This window comes from Pogoniulus pusillus, chromosome 35 (assembly GCF_015220805.1).
Source record: "Pogoniulus pusillus isolate bPogPus1 chromosome 35, bPogPus1.pri, whole genome shotgun sequence".
Lineage (NCBI taxonomy): Eukaryota > Metazoa > Chordata > Aves > Piciformes > Lybiidae > Pogoniulus > Pogoniulus pusillus.
This window is the reverse complement of record NC_087298.1, coordinates 3,197,058-3,217,036: the sequence shown is the minus strand read 5'-3', so window position 1 is coordinate 3,217,036 and position 19,979 is coordinate 3,197,058. Positions and strand designations below refer to the sequence as shown.

General features: G+C 54.9%; 1 protein-coding gene across 1 annotated transcript in view; it reads right to left on the bottom strand.

Moving 5' to 3' along the window:
* COL27A1 (collagen type XXVII alpha 1 chain) overlaps positions 1–19,979 on the bottom strand; it is a 92,044-nt gene that overhangs the window by 50,035 nt on the left and 22,030 nt on the right. Inside the window, exons 2-5 of the mRNA XM_064171618.1 lie at positions 11,230–11,377; positions 9,703–9,861; positions 6,376–6,571; positions 4,135–4,278 (exon numbers count right to left, since the gene is read on the bottom strand). Coding sequence (XP_064027688.1) covers positions 4,135–4,278; positions 6,376–6,571; positions 9,703–9,861; positions 11,230–11,377 — 647 coding nt within the window. The remainder of the gene's footprint in view (positions 1–4,134; positions 4,279–6,375; positions 6,572–9,702; positions 9,862–11,229; positions 11,378–19,979) is intronic.

The following is a 19,979-nucleotide window of genomic DNA, read 5'->3' as shown; positions in this document are numbered from 1 at the left end:
GAAGGCAGAGCCAGAGCAGCCACATCTGTATCCTAGATGACAGCAAAATGCTTTCCATTCCAGGGGTGACAGGGAGGAGGAGTCTCTCAACCCTCTCCCAAGCATTCAACCTCTCAAGTGCTAAAATAGTCCTGAATTCAAACGCACTGAGCCTGAAGAGGGGAGGCTGAGACTGGAAATGAGCAAGAAACTCTTTCCAGTGAGAGTGGTGAGACACTGGCACAGGTTGCCCAGGGAGCTTGTGGCTGCCTTCTCCCTGGAGGTGTTCTGGATGAGACCTTGAGCAAGCTGGGCTGGTGGAGGTGTCCCTGCCTGTGGCAAGAGGATTGGAAGTGGATGATCTTTGAGGTCCCTTCCAACCCAAACCACTCTGTGATTCTATCAACACTGATGTTTCAGTTTGGCACAGACAGCAAAGGATGCTCCAGGGGATGGGAAAAGATTTTGTGTTGTGTCAATATGCAAAAAAAAACCCCCAACAACAACCCCAAAGCCCCAACAAAGACCAAACAATAAATTAGAGGGAAAAAAAAAGAGGGGGGGGCTCTGACTAATGGCAGAGCTCTGCTTTCAAACCAGCCCAGGCACAGTAACAGAATCATGGAATCTTAGAATCAAGCAGGTTGGGAGAGAGCTCCAAGCTCAGCCAGCACAACCTAGCACCCAGCCCTGCCCAACCAACCAGACCATGGCACTAAGTGCCTCAGCCAGGCTTGGCTCCAACACCTCCAGCCACAAAGACTCCACCACCTCCCTGGGCAGCCCATTCCAATGTCAATCACTCTCTCTGACAACAACTTCCTAACAACAGCCAGCCTAGACCTGCCCTGGCACAGCTTGAGGCTGTGTCCCCTTCTTCTGTTGCTGCTTGCCTGGCAGCAGAGCCCAACCCCACCTGGCTACAGCCTCCCTGCAGGCAGCTGCAGACAGCAATGAGCTCTGCCCTGAGCCTCCTCTGCTGCAGGCTGCACCCCCCCAGCTCCCTCAGCCTCTCCTCACAGGGCTCTGCTCCAGGCCCCTCCCCAGCCTTGCTGCCCTTCTCCAAACACCTTCCAGCACCTCAACAGCTCTCTTCAACTCAGAAGCCCACAACTGGACACAGCACTCCAGGGGTGGCCTGAGCAGTGCTGAGCACAGGGGCAGAAGAACCTCCCTTGTCCTGCTGCCCACACTGCTCCTGAGCCAGCCCAGGATGCCATTGGCTCTGCTGCCCACCTGGGCACTGCTGCCTCAGCTTCAGCTACTATCTACCACCTGCAGTCCTATGTGCAGTTATAGAGCTCCCAGCACAAGGAGGACATGGAACTGTTAGAAAAAGTCCATAAAAGTCCACCAAGATGCTCAGAGGGCTGCAGCAGCTCTGCTATGAGGACAGGCAGAGAGAGTTGGGGCTCCTCAGCCTGGTGAAGAGAAGGCTTGGAGGAGACCTTGGAGTGGCCTTCCAGGATCTGAAGGGGGCTCCAGGAGGACTGGGGAGGGACTTATTGACAAGGTCTTGTGATGACAAGACAAGGGGCAATGAATGGCTTTAAACTGGCAGAGGGGAGATTTGAACTAGATGTAAGGAAAGGACTCTTTGCAGTGAGGGTGGTGAGACACTGGCACAGGTTGAGGGTGGTGAGACACTGGCACAGGTTGAGGGTGGTGAGACACTGGCACAGGTCACCCAGGGAGGTTGTGGAGCACAGAAGCACCCAATGTGATCAAAGATCACATTGGGTGCTTCTGTTCTCCACAACCTCCCTGAAGGTGTTTAAGGCCAGGTTGGATGAAGCCTTGAGGGACCTGTTCTAGTGAGAGGTGTCCCTACCTGTGGCAGGGGGTGAGTTTTGAGGTCCCTTCCCACCTAACCCATACAAGGCTCATTAATAATCATTAATGATGCCATTAATGCCATGGTTTTGTACAGAGCTCTTGTGTGACCAACTTGGTGTCTTGCCTGAGGAGCCCAAGAGTGGTTTGTTGACCCAGGGAAGTGCTGATGCAATGACCCCAGACTTCTGAAGGGCTCTGCAGTGAATGCAGCTGGACACCATGGCCCCAAAACTCCACTGACTTCCTAAATGGCAAACAGGTCACAACCCAGCTTGGAGCTTGTTGGAGCAAGGTCACAACAAGCCAGCAGTGGCCAAGAAGGCAAATGGTCTCCTGGGGTGCATTAAGAAGAGTGTGGCCAGAAGGTCAAGGGAGATTCTCCTCCCTGTATACTCTGATCTAGTGAGGCCAAATCTGGAGTACTTGGTCCAGTTCTGGGCTGCCCAGTTCAAGAGAGAGAGAAGGAACTGCTGGAGAGAGCCCACTGGAAGCTGCTGAGGGGCCTGGAGCAGCTCTGTGAGGAGGAAAGGCTGAGAGCTTTGGGGCTGTTGAACCTGGAGAGAAGCAGCCCCAAAAGGGGTCTGATCAATGCTCAGCAAGAGCTACAGGGTGGGGGGCAGGAGGATGATGCACCACAGGGTGCAATGCAGCCCTGAACTGCAGAGAACAGCTTCCCACCCTCCCAGAAGCTAAGCTCCAGCTGCAGCATTACTCAACAGCTCCTCACCACTTCCCTGTGCTGCACACATGAGGCCATCCACACCCCCAAGGCTTTCTTTGGCTCAGAAACTCCTGTTTTAACTCATTCTCCCTTTGCACCAAACCCATCCACGCCAGGAAGGGTGGGTCTGGATGGTGAAAGCATCACCCCCCCACCCTGTGCTGGCCACCATCACCTCATCAGTGATCCAATAGGCCAACCAGCAACCCAACACCACCCTGGCCATTTAAACCCTGTCCCCAAGTTTCTTGGACACCTCCAGGGATGGGGGCTCCACCCTGGGCAGCCTGTTCCAGTGCCTGACCACTCTTGCAGTGAAGAAGTTTTTCCTAACACCCACCCTGAGCCTCCCCTGGCACAACTTCAGGCCATTTCCTCTCCTCCTACCACCCTCTGGGCACTGCTGGCTCATCTTCAGCCAGCTGTCAACCAGCACCTCCAGGTCCTTTTCTGCTGGGCAGTTTCCAGCCACTCATTCCCAACTCTGGACTGGCTGTTGTGACCCAAAAGTGCAGGAACCAGCACTTGGCCATGTTGAACCTCATACAACTGACCTCAGACTGGATAGATCATAGGCTCACAGGATGTTAGGGGTTGGAAAGTACCAAAAGAGCTCATCCAGTCCAACTCCCTGCCAGAGCAGGACCACACAATCCAGCTCAGGGCACACATGAACACATCCAGACAGGCCTGGAAAGGCTCCAGAGAAGGAGACTCCACAACCTCTCTGGGCAGCCTGTGCCAGGGCTCTGGGACCCTTCCAGGCAAGAAGTTGCCCCTTGTGTTGAGCTGCAACCTCCTGTGCTGCAGCTTCCATCCATTGCTGCTTGTCCTATCCCAGGGAGCAGTGAGCAGAGCCTGTCCCCCCCTCCTGACCCCCAGCCCTCAGAGAGTTATAATCATTGATTCAATCCCCTCTCAGTCTTCTCTTCTCCAGACTAAGCAGCCCCAGGGCACTCAGCCTCTCCTCATCAGCCATGCCCTCCTGTCCCCTCATCATCCTCATAGCCCTCTGCTAGACCCTCTCCAGCAGATCCCTGTCCCTCTTCACCTGGGGAGCCCCAAACTGAACACAGTATTCAAGATGAGGTCTCAGCAGGGCAGAGTAGAGAGGGAGGAGAACCTCCCTGGATCTCCTGGACACACTCTTCCTAATGCCCCCCAGGCTCCCATTGGCCTTCTTGGCCACCAGGGCACATTGCTGTGCCATGGATGTTCTCCACCAGCAGCCCCAGGTCCCTCTCCCCAGGGCTGCTCTCCAGCAGTCACCTCCCAGCCTGGACTGCTGCAGTTTATTCTCCCTCCCCAGGTGCAGGACTCTGCACTTGTTCTTAGTGAACCTCATCTGGTTCCTCTGTGCCCAGCTCTGTCTGTGCAGGTCTCTCTGGATGGCAGCACAGCCTGCAGCTGTCTCAGCCAAGCCTCCCAGCTTGGTGCCAGCAGCAAACCTGCTGAGCAGATTCTCTTTGCAGACCCTTCCTACCCTCAAGCATCTCAACTCAAGGACTCCCAGGCTGCATTAACACCCTGGGTTGGACTTTTCATGACATCAAAGAGGAACTTGGGCCCCCAGATACATCATCTGCCCTCAGCCACACCTCTGGCCAGGCTGGTGAAAGGTCCCAGGGAGAACTGAAGCTCTTGGGGTGGAAGGAGCCTGTGCACGGGGAGCTGTAGCTGCGGCAGTGCTCGCCAGCGGCTCCTGGGTCTCCCATCACGAAGGTCAGCTGCTGCAGAGCACCCTGAGGAGAAAGAGACACAGCAACCATACTTGGCCAACATCCTTCCTTCAGGGGAGAGGGAAAGATGTGGTGGAAGAAGCCTCCAGCTTCTCCCAGCTGAAACCATCTTAGCATGGTTTAGGCCATCAACGTTCACTCCCCATCGTCAAGACCTGCCTGGGCACCATGGTCCAGGGAGCAAGTGCTAAGAGCCAGCAATGTGTGACCTGCTCTGGAGTTACATCAGAGAATGGTTTGGAAGGGACCATCAGGATCATCAAGTTCCAAGCCCCTGCCTCGGGCAGGGACACCTCCTACTAGATGAGGCTCCTAAAGGCTTCATCTAGTCTGACCTTGAACGCTTCCAGGGCTGTGGCCATCCAGGGCATTTCTGGGCAACCTGCTCCAGTGTCTCAACAGCCTTGTTGTAAAGCATAGTGAGGACTTGCCAGCAGGGCAAGGGAGGGGATTCTGCCCCTTGGCTCTGCTCTCCTCAGACCCCACCTGGAGTCCTGTGTGCAGTTCTGGAACCCCCAACACAAGAAGAACATGGAAGTGTTGGAGCAAGTCCAGAGGAGGCCACCAAGATGCTCAGAGGGCTGCAGTAGCTCTGCTGTGAGGACAGGCTGAGAGAGTTGGGGCTTTGCAGGCTTGGAGGAGACCTTGGAGTGTTCTTCCAGTATCTGAAGGGGGCTACAGGAGGGCTGGAGAGAGACTATTGGCAAGGTCTGGTAATGACAGGATGAGGAAGAATGGGTTTGAACTGGCAGAGAGGAGATTGCCCAGGGAGGCTGTGGCTGCTCCCTCCCTGGAGGTGTTCAAGGCCAGGTTGGATGAGGCCTTGAGTGACCTGTTCTAGTGGGAGGTGTCCCTGCCTATGGCAGGGGATTGGAACTGGCTGATGCTTGCTGGCTGATCCTTGAGGTCCCTTCCAACCTAAACCATTTGATGATTCTGTGACTCCAGAGATGCTAAGCACACTGCAGGATCAGGCCCTTGCTACCTTTTGCTGTTCAGCTCCAGCAGAGCATCCTTCCCTGGCCCAGCCCGAGCAGCAACCCAGTGCAGGGGCACCAAAAGGGCACCTTCCATGGGCTGACAACCATGCCTGCAGCAAAAGCTTGGAAGTTCACCATCACCTCCCCACACAGCAACTCCCAGCAGGGACTAGAAGGGTCTAGAGCACAAATCTTGTGAGGAGCCACTGAGAGAACTGAGGTTGTTCAGCCTGGACCAAAGGAGGCTAAGGAGAGACCTCCTGGCTCTTTGCAATGACCTGAAAGGAGCCTGGAGCCGGGTGGGGGTTGGGCTCTTTTGTCCTATTGCTTGTTACTGGGCAGAAGGAAACAGCCTCAAGTTGCACCAGGGGAGGTTGAGGTTGGACATGAGGACCAATTTCCTTGGTAGAAGGAAACAGCTTCAAGTTGGACCAGGCAGAAGGAAACAGCCTCAAGTTGCACCAGGGGAGGTTGAGGTTGGACATGAGGACCAATTTCCTTGGTAGAAGGAAACAGCCTCAAGTTGCACCAGGGGAGGTTTAGGTTGGACAAGAGGACTAATTTCCTTGGCAGAAGGAAACAGCCTCAAATTGGACCAGGCAGAAGGAAACAGCCTCAAGTTGCACCAGGGGAGGTTGAGGTTGGACATGAGGACCAATTTCCTTGCTAGAAGGAAACAGCCTCAAATTGGACCAGGCAGAAGGAAACAGCCTCAAGTTGCACCAGGGGAGGTTGAGGCTGGACATGAGGACCAATTTCCTTGCTAGAAGGAAACAGCTTCAAGTTGGACCAGGCAGAAGGAAATAGCCTCAAGTTGCACCAGGCGAGGTTGAGGTTGGACATGAGGACTAATTTCCTTGGTAGAAGGAAACAGCTTCAAGTTGGACCAGGCAGAAGGAAACAGCCTCAAGTTGCACCAGGGGAGGTTGAGGTTGGACAAGAGGACCAATTTCCTTGCCAAAAAGGTTGTCAAGCCCTGGCCCAGGCTGCCCAGGGCAGTGCTGGAGTCGCCAGCAGGAAGAGAAGGCAACAACTCCTTCAGAGGGAGAGCTGCCACCTCCCTTCACGCAGCTGGAGAGCATCCTCACGCCCAGCCCTGCCAACCCTGCCCAGCTCTCACCTTGAAGGGGATCTCAAAGGACTCGATCAGGCCTCCAATGATGACCAAGCCCTCAGTGTTCACCCCCATCCCAAACTCATTGGGCCAGCTGACCCTGTCCACCAGCCGACAGTCCACCTGCGGCTCCAGCCGCTCCCGGGAGATGCCGAGGGCAGCCTGGTGCCAGCGCCCGTCGCCCAGAGAGGAAACTGGGAACCTGTGGGCCCCCCCAGGGGGAAGAGAAGAGGCACAACATCAGCCTTGGGGCCTGCAGCTTATGCAGGGCTAGGCTGCATCCTCACTAGCTCCCAGGGGCCCTCAGGCACCCACCCTCAGTGCGCTGAGCCAGCAGTGTGCCCAGGTGGCCAAGAGAGCCAGTGGCATCCTGGCCTGCATCAGGAATGGTGTGGTCAGCAGGAGCAGGGAGGTCATTCTGCCCCTGTACTCTGCACTGGTTAGACCACACCTTGAGTGCTGTGTTCAGTTCTGGGCCCCCCAGTTTAGGAGGGACTTTGAGATGCTTGAGCGTGTCCAGAGAAGGGCAAGGAGGCTGGGGAGAGGCCTTGAGCACAGCCCTACGAGGAGAGGCTGAGGGAGCTGGGATTGGTTAGCCTGGAGAAGAGGAGGCTCAGGGGAGACCTTATTGCTGTCTACAACTACCTGAGGGGAGGTTGTGGCCAGGGGGAGTTTGCTCTCTTCTCTCAGGTGGCCAGCACCAGAACAAGAGGACACAGCCTCAGGCTGTGCCAGGGGAGATTTAGGCTGGAGGTGAGGAGAAAGTTCTTCCCTGAGAGAGTCATTGGACACTGGAATGGGCTGCCCGGGGAGGTGGTGGAGTCGCCGTCCCTGGAGCTGTTCAAGGCAGGACTGGACGTGGCACTTGGTGCCATGGTCTGGCCTTGAGCTCTGTGGTAAAGGGTTGGACTTGATGATCTGTGAGGTCTCTTCCAACCTTGATGATACTGGGATACTGGGATACTGTGATAGATGCAAAGGAGCTCTCCTGCGAGGACAGGCAGAGAGAGTTTGGGTTGTTTGGTTTAGAGGAGAGAAGGCTCCAAGGAGACCTTATTGTGGTCTTCCAAGACCTGAAGGGGCCCTGCAAGAAAGCTGCAGAGGGTCTCATTAGGGTGTGTGGGGAGGGATAGGAGTAGGGGGGATGGAGCAAAATTGGGTAGGTTCAGACTGGATGTTAGGAAAAAGTTCTTCACCATAAGGTGAGACATTGGAACAGGTTGCCCAGGTTGGTCTGGAAGCTCCAACCAGTGATGGTTTTAAGGTCAGGCTGACTGTGGCCCTGGGCAACCTGATCTAGTGTAAAGTTGGCAGGGAGGTTGGAGCTAGATGATACTTGAGGTCCCTTCCAACCCCGACAGTGCTCTGTGATTCTGTGTGACAGCCCCAGGAATGTGAAGTCTACCTCTGAGCACCACCACTCATCTTCCAGCCTGGGAATGCTATTTCCATGCAATGGATTTGGGCACAGCTGCAACCAGTTGAGGTGCCTGGGAAATCATTGGGGTTGGTTCACAGAATCACAGAATCAGCCAGGTTGGGAATCAGCCAGTCCAACCTAGCACCCAGCCCTGCCCAACCAACCAGACCATGGCACTAAGTGCCCCAGCCAGGATTGGCTTCAACACCTCCAGCCACAGAGACTCCACCACCTCCCTGGGCAGCCCATTCCAATGCCAATCACTCTCTCTGACAACAACTTCTTCCTAACAGCCAGCCTGAACCTGCCCTGGCACAGCTTGAGGCTGTGTCCCCTTGTTCTGTTGCTGGCTGCCTGGCAGCAGAGCCCAACCCCACCTGGCTACAGCCTCCCTGCAGGCAGCTGCAGGCAGCAATGAGCTCTGCCCTGAGCCTCCTCTTCTGCAGGCTGCACACCCCCAGCTCCCTCAGCCTCTCCTCACAGGGCTCTGCTCCAGGCCCCTCCCCAGCCTTGCTGCCCTTCTCCAAACACCTTCCAGCACCTCAACATCTCTCTTGAACTGAGGAGCCCAGAACTGGACACAGCACTCCAGGGGTGGCCTGAGCAGTGCTGAGCACAGGGGCACAAGAACCTCCCTTGTCCTGCTGCCCACACTGCTCCTGAGCCAGCCCAGGATGCCATTGGCTCTGCTGCCCACCTGGGCACTGCTGCCTCCTCTGCAGCTCCTCTCTCCCAGCACCCCCAGCTCCCTCTCTGCCTGCCTGCTCTCAGCCACTCTGGCCCCAGCCTGTAGTGCTGCTTGGGGTTGTTGTGGCCAAGTGTAGAACCCTGCCCTTGGCCTTGTTCTGTCTCATCCCCTTGGCCTCTGCCCACCCATCCAGCCTGGCCAGGTCCCTCTGCAGGGCTCTCCTACCCTCCAACAGCTCCACAGCTGCTCCTAGCTTGGTGTCATCTGCAAACTTACTGATGCTGGACACAATCTCCTCGTCCAGATCATCAGTAAAGATCTGAACAGGACTGTGCCCAGCACTGACCCCTGGGGCACACCACTGGTGACAGCTGCCAGCTGCATGTGGCACCATTCACCACCGCTCTCTGGGCTCTGCCATCCAGCCAGTTCCTGACCCAGCACAGAGTGAATCTGTCCAAGCCAGGAGCTGTCAGCTTGGCTAAGAGCTTCTTGTGAGAGACAGTGTCAAAGGTTGTCTCTGCCCACCTGATTGATCCCCAGGTACCTGAACCTTCTTGTCCTTTGCTCTTCCACATCTGCATCACTCCCAGGGTGAGGCAGGCAGTGAGCACTGCTCTAGGGTAGGATGTCCCTGGGCATGGCAGGAGGGTTGGAACTGGCTGATCCTTGTGGTCCCTTCCAACCCTGACTGATTCTGTGGTACTATGATTCTACCTATGCAGCCACACCACCAGCTCTGGCACAGTGTTTGCCATGAGTGCAGCTGAGCTGAGGTCAGAGCAGCCCTGCTCAAAGCCCAGAGAGGGAAACTTTACCTCTGGCTTTGGGAGTAGAATGGCAAACATGAGAGGAGACCTCATGGCTGTCTACAGCTACCTGAGGAGAGGTTGGTGCTGGTCTCTTCTCAGAGGTAATTAGTGACAGAACAAGAGGGAATGAGCTCAAGCTGCCACTGGATAGGTTTGGACTGGATATTAGGAAAAAAAGTGTTCCAAACAAGAGTAGTCAGGCACTGGAATGTGCTGCCCAGGGAAGTGGTGGAGTCACCAACCCTGGATGTGCTTCAAAGTCGTTTGGATGTGGTGCTTGGGGATGTGGTTTAGGTGCACCTCATAGAGTAGGAATCTGGGTTGGACTTGGTGATCCTGAGGGGCTTTTCCAGCTGGAATGTTTCTGTGATGAAAAAGGCAGAGGTAAAAGAAGGACCTGGGCAGGAACTTACTCATAGTGCCTCCTCCTGGTGGTGACAAAGACCAAGGCGTGGGGGCTAATCCTGATCTGGAAGAGCACACGGCTCCGCTGGCTCAGGATGGTCACCAGGCTGCTGTCCTCCTTCAGCGAGTACCTGAGCTTCATCAGCACACTCAGCTCATCTGCAAACCTAGCAGGAAAGAAGTGACACCCTCCACTCACTGCTGGGCCACCAACAGCTGCCCCCTCGGGACCGAAACTGCAGCCACAGAGCAAAGGAACTCGGTGAGAGCAAAGAATTACAAGGACAGGAGCAAACATCCAGCCAGGCTGTGAGGTCAGGAGCTCAAAATTGTAGAATCATAGGATCAAGCAGGTTGGAAGAGAGCTCCAAGCTCAGCCAGCACAACCTAGCACCCAGCCCTGCCCAACCAACCAGACCATGGCACTAAGTGCCCCAGCCAGGCTTGGCTTCAACACCTCCAGCCACACAGACTCCACCACCTCCCTGGGCAGCCCATTCCAACGCCAATCACTCTCTCCGACAACAACTTCCTCCTAACATCCAGCCTAGACCTCCCCTGGCACAGCTTGAGGCTGTGTCCCCTTCTTCTGTTGCTGGCTGCCTGGCAGCAGAGCCCAACCCCACCTGGCTACAGCCTCCCTTCAGGTAGGTATCCCCAAGAGCAAACATTCAGCCAGGCTGTGAGGTCAGGCACTCAAAATCATAGAATCATAGAATCAAGCAGGCTGAAAGAGAGCTCCAAGCTCATCCAGCCCAACCTAGCACCCAGCCTTGGCCAATCAACCAGACCATGGCACTAAGTGCCCCAGCCAGGCTTTGCCTGAACACCTCCAGAGACAGCAACTCCACCACCTCCCTTGCCTATGGAACCTCAGAGCATCCCTCTGGGGTGCAACCTCAGCACATGCTTCTGGGCCTGTGCATCATTTCCTAAGGGGCTGAAACTGGATGTTACAAGCAGCTCTTCAGTGCTGCCTTCTCTCACCATCTCCTTGCCCACAGCAAGCTACAGCTCCCTGTCAAGTGCACTAAAGGTCCCACCTGGGCTGTGCCTCTACAGACCAGCACCTTGGCATGAAGCAGTGCTGATGGACACCACTGCATGATTTGGGTTGGATCATCCAGTTCCAGCACCTCTTATTAGATCAGGTTGCTCATCCAGCCCAGCTTTGAACACTTCCAGGCTTGCAGACTTCTCTGGGCAACCTGTTCCAGTGCCTCACCAGCTTCATGAGGAAGAATTTCTTCCTAGTGTCTAATCTCAGTCAAGCTTCTTCCACTTTGAAGCCATTCCCTCCTGTTCTGCCTCTACCTGCCCTGGTAGAAAGTCCCTCCCCAGCTCTCCTGTAGCCTCCTTCAAACACTGGATGACCTTTAAGAGATCCCTTCCAACCCAAACCATTCTATGCAACTATGATGTTGCTATCTTTGTGCCACTATGGGGCATGAATGGGGTCTAAAAGTAATCCCTCAACCCAACAAACAAGATTTTGAGCACCACCACCCCAAGCCCATCCCCTGGAGGCAGCCTACCTGTCCCCAAAGGCCTCCCTGGTGGGGATGTTGAGGGTAGCATACTGCCCCACCTCCAGGATGCCACAGTTGGCTTCACTGTAGCCAAAGGAAACATTGCTGAGGTCCTGTGCATGGGAAGCAATTTTGTCCAGCAAGTTCACTTCATCTGCATTGGGAAGAGAAGAAAGAGATGCTCAGGAGTTGAGACTTCCACTCCAGGGCCTCTGCTCCCATCCTTATTCCTGGCAAACACAAAACCCCCAGGAAGAAGAGAAAGAGATTTGGGGTAATGAGAAGGATTCACATTTCAGTCACCTCAGACCAAGCAAAGCCTTGGACAAGCTCAGGAGCAGCCAGGGGATCTTTCTGAGGGACCTGAGGTTTTGAGGCCAGTGGTCCAAAGGGTCACCCCTACCCCAGCAGCAGTGGTACCTTAATGACCATGCAGGTGAGATGCTCAAGGCTGCAAAGCAGAGAGCCTGGGACACAAAGGTCTGAAAAAGCTCCCAGGTCCTGCTACAGAAAACCCTGCCCAGGCCTTTCCCAAGCAGCTTCTTGAAGTTTGCCCAATTCCAATGGACCAAGAAGTTGGGAAAGTTATGGTGTCCCTGACTGAGACAGACCACAGGGACACCTCCCTCTGCCCAAGGCAGGGTTCAGCATCATGGGGAGAGGCTGAGGGAGCTGGGGGTGTGCAGCCTGCAGCAGAGGAGGCTCAGGGCAGAGCTCATTGCTGTCTGCAGCTGCCTGCAGGGAGGCTGTAGCCAGGTGGGGTTGGGCTCTGCTGCCAGGCACCCAGCAACAGAAGAAGGGGACACAGTCTCAAGCTGTGCCAGGGGAGGTCTAGTCTGGATGTTAGGAGGAAGTTGTTGTCAGAGAGAGTGATTGGCATTGGAATGGGCTGCCCAGGGAGGTGGTGGAGTCTCTGTGGCTGGAGGTGTTGAGGCCAATCCTGGCTGGGGCACTTAGTGCCATGGTCTGGTTGGTTGGGCAGGGCTGGGTGCTAGGTTGGGCTGGCTGAGCTTGGAGCTCTCTTCCAACCTGCCTGATTCTGTGATTCTCTGACATCTGCTCACCCAGACACACTGTTCCTACCTGCCAGGTCCCTCCTTTCCTGCCATCTCATCATGTTTGCTGGGCAGTGTGCCAATGACCTTGCTACCCACAAAGGGTGGGGATAAGGGTTGGATCCAGGACAGCACCCCATGGGCTCAGCCTTGCAGGAGAGGTCTAGATCAGACCCACAGGCACTTTCCTGGGAGAGTCTGGACAATCCCACTTGAAGGCTTGTCAATGGGAATCCTGCCAGTACCATCTGCACTAGCATCTGCCACCACTTGGGACTCATCCAGCCTCTGTGCTCGCTCCAGCTCCTCCTGTTGAGAAGGTCTAAGATCTGAGGGCAGATGAGCAGCTTCAGGCATGCTGCTGCCTGACAGGAGATGGACACAGACCATCTAGAGCTGCTGCCTTGCAAGCTAACAAATCAATTGAGCAGAAAGCTGCTTTGATCTGGGTCAGGAGCTAGCAGTGCTGCCACCACCTCCTCAGAAGACTGCAAAGGAAAGAGCCCTGTGCTAGGAAAGAGAGGGAATGGGATGCTGCAGGAGACAGCTATTTGTAGGAGCTTGGGATTTCACCTGGTTTCAGCCACAGGACAAGAGGAAACAGCATCAAGTTGTGTAAGGGGAGATTTAGAATCACAGAATGGGTTAGGTTGGAAGGGACCTCAAGGATCAGCCAGTTCCAACCCCCTGCCATAGGCAGGGACACCTCTCACTGGAACAGGTTGCTCAAGGACTCATCCAACCTGGCTTTGAACACCTCCAGGGAGGTTGTGGAGCACAGAAGCACCCAATGTGATCAAAGATCACATTGGGTGCTTCTGTGCTCCACAACCTCCCTGGGCAACCTGTGCCAGGGTCTCACCACCCTCAACCTGTGCCAGTCTCTCACCACCCTCAACCTGTGCCAGTGTCTCACCACCCTCACTGCAAACAACTTCCTAACATCCAGTTGCAATCTCCCCTCTGCCACTTCAAACCCATTCCTCTTCTTCCTGTCATTACAAGACCTTGTCAATAGTCCCTCCTCAGCCCTCCTGTAGCCCCCTTCAGATACTGGAAGGCTACTCTAAGGTCTCCTCCAAGCCTTCTCTTCTTCAGGCTGCAGAGCCCCAACTCTTAGGGTGCATATTAGGTAAAAGGGCAGTGGTGGAGTCCCCATCCCTGGAGGGACTTCACACAATCATAAAATCAATCAGGTTGGAAGAGAACTTCAAGATCCTCAATCAACCAGGTTGGAAGAGACCTCCAAGATCCTCAATCAACCATGTTGGAAGAGACCTCCAAGATCCTCAATCAACCAGGTTGGAAGAGACCTCCAAGATCCTCAATCAGCCAGGTTGGAAGAGACCTCCAAGATCCTCAATCAACCATATTGGAAGAGACCTCCAAGATCCTCAATCAACCATATTGGAAGAGACCTCCAAGATCCCCAATCAACCAGGTTGGGAGACACCTCCAAGATCCTCAATCAACCAAATTGGAAGAGACCTCCAAGATCTTCAATCAACCAGATTGGAAAACACCTCCAAGATCCTCAATCAACCAGGATGGAAGACACCTCCAAGATCCTCAATCAACCAGGTTGGAAGAGACCTCCAAGATCCTCAATCAACCAAATTGGAAGAGACCTTCAAGATCCTCAATCAGCCATATTGGAAGAGACCTCCAAGATTCTCAATCAATCAGGTTGGGAGACACCTCCAAGATCCTCAATCAACCAGGTTGGAAGAGACCTCCAAGATCCTCAATCAACCAGGTTGGAAGAGACCTCCAAGATCCTCAATCAACCAGGATGGAAGACACCCCCAAGATCCTCAATCAACCAGGTTGGAAGAGACCTCCAAGATCCTCAATCAACCAGATTGGAAAACACCTCCAAGATCCTCAATCAGCCAGGTTGGGAGACACCTCCAAGATCCTCAATCAACCAGGATGGAAGACACCTCCAAGATCCTCAATCAACCAGGTTGGAAGAGACCTCCAAGATCCTCAATCAACCAGGTTGGAAGACACCTCCAAGATCCTCCAAACCAAGCAGATGTGGTGTTGAGGGATGTGGTTTAGTGATGACCTGGCAATGTTAATAGTTGGACTGGATCTGAAAGGTCTCTTCCAACCAAAAGCTCTGTGCCCCCTGGGCACCACCCTCCCACAGGGCTGGTGAAGCTAGGACACAGATGTCCTTCTCCTGCCTTACCAGCTCCAGCCCACAGCTCTTCCTCATGCACTGCCTGTTCTCTGGAAGCAGCTTTCCCTGTATTCACCCAAGCCACATCTGGTTAGTTTGTGCCATCAGCACATGGCACTGGGGGGGCCTCAGAACCACCTGCAACAGAAAGCTACACTGCAGGAGTCAGCTCAGCATCAGATGGAGCCTATCTGCTACAGACCCTCTGGAAAACACATCCTGAGGTTCAGCAAAAGCAGTGAGAGCAGCAGGATGAGGGAGGGGATTCTGCCCCTCTGCTCTGCTGAGACCTCACCTGCAGCACTGTGGCCAGTCCTGGTGCTCCCAGCACAAGGAGGGCAGGGAAGTGTTGGAGAGAGTCCAGAGGAGGACACAAAGATGCTCAGAGGGCTGGAGAACCTCCTGTGGGCAGAAGGTTGGGGAGAGATGCTGAAAGAGTTAGGGCTGTTCAGTCTGGAGAAGAAAAGGCTGCAGGCAGAACTTAGAGCAACCTTCCAGTAGCTGAAGGGGCTGCAGGAGAGCTGGGGAGGAACTTTGGACAAGGGCTGGGAGTGCCAGGATGAGGGACAATGGCTGTGAGCTGGGAGAGGGGAGAGTGAGAGTAGAGATGAGGAAGAAAATCTTGAGAGCAAGGGTGATGAGACCCTGGCACAGGCTGCCCAGGGAGCTTGTGAATGCTTCCTCCCTGGAGGTGTTCAAGGCCAGGTTGGATGAGGCTTTGATCAACCTGTGCTGGTGGGAGGTGTCCCTGGGCATGGCAGGGGGTTGGAACTGGCTGAGCTTTAAGGTCCCTTCCAACCCAAACCATTCTCTAAGTCTATGAACAGCATCCCGAGGTGGTGGTGGCTCAGGGGCACCAAGCTCTCACCCTGGGGCAGAAGGCTGTCAGGACACTGGATTTAGTGCTCAACCAACCTCAGCAGCAAAGCTTTTCCCTACAGCTTCTCCCCAGGAGTCCCCCAGGCTCAGTCCTCCATCCAGACCCTGCTGGGGTTCTGGGTGTTAGAAGAGGGTCTCAGCTTTGCTTTAAATTTCCAAGCAGGTTGCTTTTCTCCCTTTGCCAGAAGCCCTGGGAGCAGATGTGCTGCTTCTCAAGGACATGGATTACCTGTGGAAGTGACTCTCAGCTGCAGAAGCTGAGTCACCAGCACAGAGATCTGGGTCCCAGCCTTTCTGGGAGCACACTAATCCCTGGCAGGTGGATGTTGAGGCTGCAGCCAGAGCCAGGGCTGGGACAGAGCATGTCTGAGGCACTAATTCCATGTTTCCTTTTAAAAAAAATCCTCTTTCCTCATGAGCTTTTGGCTCTCCTAAGGCTCAGGTGCCTGATTCCCACAGGCACTCAGCTTGCTTCACAGCCAGGCTGCTCCATCGCCTGCAGCAGAGGAGGCTGAGGGCAGAGCTCATTGCTGTCTGCAGCTGCCTGCAGGGAGGCTGTAGCCAGGTGGGGTTGGGCTCTGCTGCCAGGCAGCCAGGGACAGAAGAAGGGGACACAGCCTCAAGTTATGCCAGGGCAGGTCTAGGCTGGCTGTTAGGAGGAAGTTGTTGTCAGAGAGAGTGACTGGCATTGGAATGGGCTGCCCAGGGAGGTGGTGGAGTGTCTGTGGCTGGAGGTTTTGAAGCCAATCCTGGCTGAGGCACTTAGTGCCATGGTCTGGTTGGTTGGGCAGGGCTGGGTGCTAGGTTGGGCTGGCTGAGCTTGGAGCTCTCTTCCAGCCTGGTTGGTTCTATGATTCTATGACCTCCTTCCAGTGACCACCAGTGAGCAGTTCTGCTGATTATCACTTTACCACTGCTGAGCAACCTCCACCCCTGGTTTGGTCTTGCTGATGCTGCCCAGGACCCCACCCTTAGAGCTCACTCTAAGCTCTGCTCACAGCCCCATTTGCATTGGGCTCTGACTTGGGTTCTTCCTCAGCATCTGCAGAAGAGGCAGGCAAGACTTCCTGTGGAGGACAGTTGAGCATGCCAAACCAGCATCTCTGCTTTTCAGCCTCACCCCCCAGAGCCTTCACAATGGCTGTTTCTATGCTGGAAAGGAAATTCCTGGAGTTCAAGAGCTGCTGCCAAATCCAGCTTCCCTCCAGGCTTCCAAAGCAGCACAGCAATCTTCCCAGGCAGCCCCGTGCCAGAGAGACTTGTCCATGGGCCAACCTCAGCAAGGACAAGCACTGGGTCAGTGGAGCCAGAACTAAGAATGTCACACCCCAAGCTGAGGTCATCAGGATGCCAAGCATGTGTTGGGAGAAACCCTTCCAAGGACGGGAAACACAGCACGCAGTGGCCAAGGGGCACAAAAAGCCACAAGAGGAAGAGCATGGAGCTGCTGGATCACAACCCACAGACCCACTGTGATGCTTGGTGTGGTGTCAGCAGGTCTCTGCCTCCAAGAGCCCAAGAAGTGCACCAGCCAGACTGACCTGAGGGTTTAGTGCAGATGGTCCAGCAAAGCTGGGGCTAGAGAAGCTGGGGACTCCTGGCAAGCTGGAACTAAGCTCAGGCCACAGAGGAACCATACAAATCACTGAGGTTGGAAAAGGTCTCTAAGACCATCAAGCCCAACCTGCTACTCAACAGCTCCACAAACAGCAGCCCACATCCCAGAGTACCACCTCTAGTTGTCACCTCTAGGGATGGGGACTCCATCACCTCCCTGGGCAGCCTGTTCCAATTCCTGATCACTCCTTCAGTACAGAAATCCTCCCTAACATCCATCCTAAACCTGCTCTGGTGCAGCTTGAGGCCATTTGCTCTCATCCTGTCCTTAGTTACCTGGCAGATGAAGCCAACATGAGCCTCACCACAACCTCCTTTCAGATGGGGCTCAGTAGTGCTTCTCCACCACTCCATCTCACCCCATCTCTGGGGCTGCATCCCAGAGGAAGGTGATCCTTGAGGCTGCAGCTACACAGAAGTGAGCATCCATACTTGGCTCTGGCTTTGAGGCACAGGAGATGCTTATGCTCAGCTCCTCATCCTCCCCAAAGGAGGGAAATGAGGGAAAAGGCAATGATGTGAAACAAGATAAACCACAAGTGGAGCCCTGGGAAAGCTTCTAGCAGGGTCTGTCAGACTGAGTCACTTCCCCTGGACACAGCATCACTGGTGGGGACCTGAAATAATTGGGCTGGAGGAGCCCAGAGGACAGCCCTGGTGCTTGCTGGCTGGGGAAGGCAGCAGATGAGCTAAGAGGTCTTTTCTCCTTCTAGTTCCTGAGTGCCTTATGAAAACGTCCTGCCAGAAGCTCTGCTTTGGCTCACAGGTTGTGCACTCCAAACTCTGCATCAGAAAGATTTGCAGCAAGGATTTCCTGACAAGAGCTCTCTGCATGAAGAGATGGAGAAAGAAGAGGGCTTCACAGTGGCCTTTCCTGGCACCTCCCATCACTGCCCCCACCACATCAGCACAGGCATGGTCTGCAGCCAAGCATCCACAGACAGCATTCCCAAAACACCAATGCTCCTCTGCTTCCCTCCTGTTGCCTCACACTCCTCCACCCTTAAAGACAGGCTTGGAGCTTGTGCCTGACCTTCTCTGCAGAACAAAGACTCAAGATTGGAGCTTCCTATTTTGTTTGGTCTTATTCATAGATTCTCAGAATGGGTTGGAAGGGACCTCAAAGATCATCCAACTCCAATCCCCTGCCATGGGCAGGGATATCCTCCACCTGCCCAGGTTGCTCAAGGCAGCCACAACCTCTCTGGGCAACCTGTTTCAGTGTCTCAATGGGAAGAATCTCTTCCTAAAATCCAATCTCAGCCTCCCCCCTTCCAGCTCAAAGCCACTGTCCCTCATCCTGGCACTACAAGCCCTCATCAAAAGTCCCTCCCCAGCTCTCCTGTAGCCCACTTCAGGTACTGGGGGGCTGCACTAAAGTCTCCCTGGAACCTTCTTCTTCTCCAGGCTGAACAGCTCCAACTCTCCTAGCCCACAGGGGAGGTGCTGCAGCCCTCTGCTCATCCTTCTCTGCCTGATGACTCTGCACACAAGGCCAAGGACACTTCAGCAGTGTTGTGTTTGCAGGACACCAACCCTGCACCAGCTCCTGCTGCTTCTCTTCCTCCACCAGCTCCTGCTGCTTCTCTTCCTCCACCAGCTCCTGCTGCTTCTCTTCCTATCCTGGCATCTCTGGTAACACAAATGAAGCCCACAGCAGCCATCCCTGCCACCTCCAGCACCACCTTTTCATTCTGCTGTTCCCATTCCCCTGCTCACCCTAATGATTTCTTCTGGGGGCCAACAGAAGCCACACAAGGACCAGGTTTAAGCTGAGGAGCAGGCAGGGATGGTCCTGCATTCAGAGGCTTATGCAACAGGATCCCAACCTTCATCTCCCTGCTCTGGAGAGCAGAGATAATTTGGGTTTGACTCAGTGGCTGTGAGTTGAAAGGGGACAAGAGCCAAAGCAGGAAGAAAAAAGGCAACAGCTCATTTCTCCCAGGGCACGTTGGACCTATTAGTGGAGGAGTGAATGCAACCAGGCACCCACAGAGAGGACAGAAAACGTCAGGGAAGCCAAACCTTGGCAGAAGAAAGAGCTGAGCCGTTGTGGAGACAGGAACAGGAGGAGCAGAGGCTTCTGCTGGAGCTCATTAGGCTGATCCGCAGGTGTGCTGCCGCTGCTTTGTGCCAGCCCAGCGTGGGGGCTCTGCTGGGCTGGGGCTTCTGGGGACAAAGCCTGGGGAGGGGGAAGGGCTGCTGCAAGGGGAGGATGACCCCAGAATAAGGACATGCTGGCTCCCAGGAAAAGTAGGTCGAGTGGTAGAAAGGAGCAGGAAAGCAAAGAGGTGGAGAGGTGCTAAAGCCACTGTGGGGATGATGGAGCCAGTGTGGGGAAGAGGGCTTGGAGGGCATTTCAGCCTGCAGCTTGCCCACTGCATCTTCCCTCTGCAAGGGCCAGCTGCCCAGAGACAGCATGAAAAATCTCATCCCACTGGCTGGAAGAGAGACTCTGGAATAGGCTGCCCAGGGAGGCTGTGGATGCTTCCTCCCTGGAGGAGTTCAAGGCCAGGCTAGATGTGGCCTTGAGCAGCTGAGTCTAGTTGAGAGGTGGCTCTGTCCCTGGCAGGGAGTTGGAGTAGATGATCTGACTGCAACTACCTGAAGGGAGGCTGTAGCCAGCTGGGGTTGGGCTCTTTAGCCTGCAGAAGAGGAGGCTCAGGGCAGAGCTCATTGCTGTCTGCAGCTACCTCAATGGAGGCTGTAGCCAGGTGGGGTTGGGCTCTGCTGCCAGGCACCCAGCAACAGAAGAAGGGGACACAGCCTCAAGCTGTGCCAGGGCAGGTTCAGGCTGGGTGTCAGGAGGAAGTTGTTGTCAGAGAGAGTGACTGGCACTGGAATGGGCTGCCCAGGGAGGTGGTGGAGTGGCTGTGGCTGGAGGTGTTGAAGCCAACCCTGGATGGGGCACTTAGTGCCATGGTCTGGTTGGTTGGGCAGGGCTGGGTGCTAGGTTGGGCTGGCTGAGCTTGGAGCTCTCTTCCAACCTGCTTGATTCTATGATTCTATGATCTGTA